Here is a 2,500-nt window from a genome sequence, read left to right on the forward strand (position 1 = left end):
GTTCAGAAGCTCTCCTGGAATCCATACGACGTTCTTCAGAAACCCTTCTGGAATCCAGACGTCGTTCCTCAGAGGCTCTCCTGGAATCTAGACTTTGTTCTCCAGAAGACCTCCTGGAATCGAGACGTTCCTCAGAAGCTCTCCTGGAATCTAGACGTCGTTCCTGAGAAGCTCTCCTGGAATCCATACGACGTTCTTCAGCTCTCCTGGAATCTAGACGTTCCTCAGAGGCTCTCCTGGAATCCATACGTCGTCCTTCAGCTCTCCTGGAATCTACACGTTCTTCAGAAGTTCTGGAATCCATACGGCGTTCTTCAGAAGCCCTTCTGGAATCCATACGGCGGTCTTCAGAAGCCCTTCTGGAATCCAAACGACGTTCTTCAGCTCTCCTGGAATCGAGACGTTCCTCAGAAGCCCTCCTGGAATCCATACGACGCATTTCAGAAACCCTTCCGGAATCCAGACGTTCCTCAGAGGCTCTCCTGGAATCTATACGACGTTCTTCAGAAGCCCTTTTGGAATCCAGACGTTCCTCAGCAGCCCTCCTGGAGTCCAGACGTCTTTCTTCAGCTCTCCTGGAATCGAGACGTTCCTCAGAAGCTCTCCTGGAATCCATACGACGTTCTTCAGCTCTCCTGGAATCCATACGACGTTCTTCAGCTCTCCTGGAATCCATACGACGTTCTTCAGCTCTCCTGGAATCCATACGACGTTCTTCAGCTCTCCTAGAATCCATACGACGTTCTTCAGCTCTCCTGGAATCCATACGACGTTCTTCAGCTCTCCTGGAATCCATACGACGTTCTTCAGCTCTCCTGGAATCCATACGACGTTCTTCAGAAGCCTTTCTGGAATCCAGACGTTCCTCAGAAGCCCTCCTGGAATCCATACGTCGTCCTTCAGCTCTCCTGGAATCTACACGTTCTTCAGAAGTTCTGGAATCCATACGACGTTCTTCAGCTCTCCTGGAATCCATACGACGTTCTTCAGCTCTCCTGGAATCCATACGACGTTCTTCAGAAGCCCTTCTGGAATCCAGACGTTCCTCAGAAGCTCTCCTGGAATCCAGACGTTCCTCAGAAGCCCTCCTGGAATCCAGACGTCTTTCTTCAGAAGCCCTTTTGGAATCCAGACGTTCCTCAGCAGCCCTCCTGGAGTCCAGACGTCTTTCTTCAACTCTCCTGGAATCGAGACGTTCCTCAGAAGCTCTCCTGGAATCCATACGACGTTCTTCAGCTCTCCTGGAATCCATACGACGTTCTTCAGAAGCCCTCCTGGAATCCAGACGTCTTTCTTCAGCTCTCCTGGAATCGAGACGTTCTTCAGAAGCCCTCCTGGAATCCATGCGACGTTCTTCAGCTCTCCTGGAATCCATACGACGTTCTTCAGAAGCCCTTCTGGAATCCAGACGTTCCTCAGAAGCCTTCCTGGAATCCAGACGTCTTTCTTCAGCTCTCCTGGAATCGAGACGTTCCTCAGAAGTTCTGGAATCCATACGACGTTCTTCAGCTCTCCTGGAATCCATACGACGTTCTTCAGAAGCCCTTCTGGAATCCAGACGTTCCTCAGAAGCCTTCCTGGAATCCATGCGGCGTTCTTCAGCTCTCCTGGAATCGAGACGTTCCTCAGTTCTCCTGGAATCCATACGACGTTCCTCAGAAGCCCTTCTCGAATCCATGCGGCGTTCTTCAGCTCTCCTGGAATCCAGACGTTCCTGAGAGGCTCTCCTGGAATCCATACGACGTTCCTCAGAAGCCCTTCTGGAATCCATACGTCGTTCTTCAGCTCTCCTGGAATCTACACGTTCTTCAGAAGCCCTTCTGGAATCCAGACGTTCCTCAGAAGCCCTCCTGGAATCCAGACGTCGTTCTTCAGCCCTCCTGGAATCGAGACGTCGTTCTTCAGCTCTCCTGGAATCGAGACTTTTCTCAGAGGCTCTCTTGGAATCCAGACGTCGTTCTTCAGATCTCCTGGAATCGAAACGTTCCTCAGAGGTTCTCCTGGAATCCAGACGTCGTTCTTCAGCTCTCCTGGAATCTAGACGCCGTTCTTCAGAGGCTTTCCTTGAATCTAAGCGTTCGTCAGAGGCTCTCCTGGAACCGAGACGTCGTTCTTCAGAATCTCTCCTGGGATTCAAACGTTCTTCAGAGGCCCTGGAAGCTAAATATCTTTCTTCAGCTTTTCTAGAACTCAAACGTCGATCTACATGATGCAGTTCCCTTGAGACTGCCTCTCTGGAACTTTTAGCAGAATCTCTATAATATGAAAGTCTCCTTGTCAAAAACCCAAGCTGGCGTGTTTCAGGATTAGAAGATGAACCACCGAAGTGTCTAGTGTCCAAACGTCGATCTGCAACGCGACGACTATCTAGGCGTCGTTCTTCAGTAGTTCGAACATCTGGATGTCGTCGAGTGTCGAGACGCTGTTCCTTGACATGGCGAGCGCCAAGCCGTATATCTTCAGCACGCCGAGTGTCCAAATGCTGGCGAGTGCTTAGACG

The 2,500-nt window shown here is 50.8% G+C and overlaps 1 protein-coding gene across 1 annotated transcript in view; it reads right to left on the reverse strand.

Annotated features, from left to right (window-relative positions):
• LOC113822168 (trichohyalin) overlaps nt 1–2,500 on the reverse strand; it is a 22,833-nt gene that overhangs the window by 19,246 nt on the left and 1,087 nt on the right. Inside the window, exon 3 of the mRNA XM_070145066.1 lies at nt 1–2,500. This exon is cut by the window's left edge and continues 58 nt beyond it; it is cut by the window's right edge and continues 277 nt beyond it. Coding sequence (XP_070001167.1) covers nt 1–2,500 — 2,500 coding nt within the window.

This window comes from Penaeus vannamei, chromosome 3, assembly GCF_042767895.1.
Source record: "Penaeus vannamei isolate JL-2024 chromosome 3, ASM4276789v1, whole genome shotgun sequence".
Classification (NCBI taxonomy): Eukaryota; Metazoa; Arthropoda; class Malacostraca; order Decapoda; family Penaeidae; genus Penaeus; species Penaeus vannamei.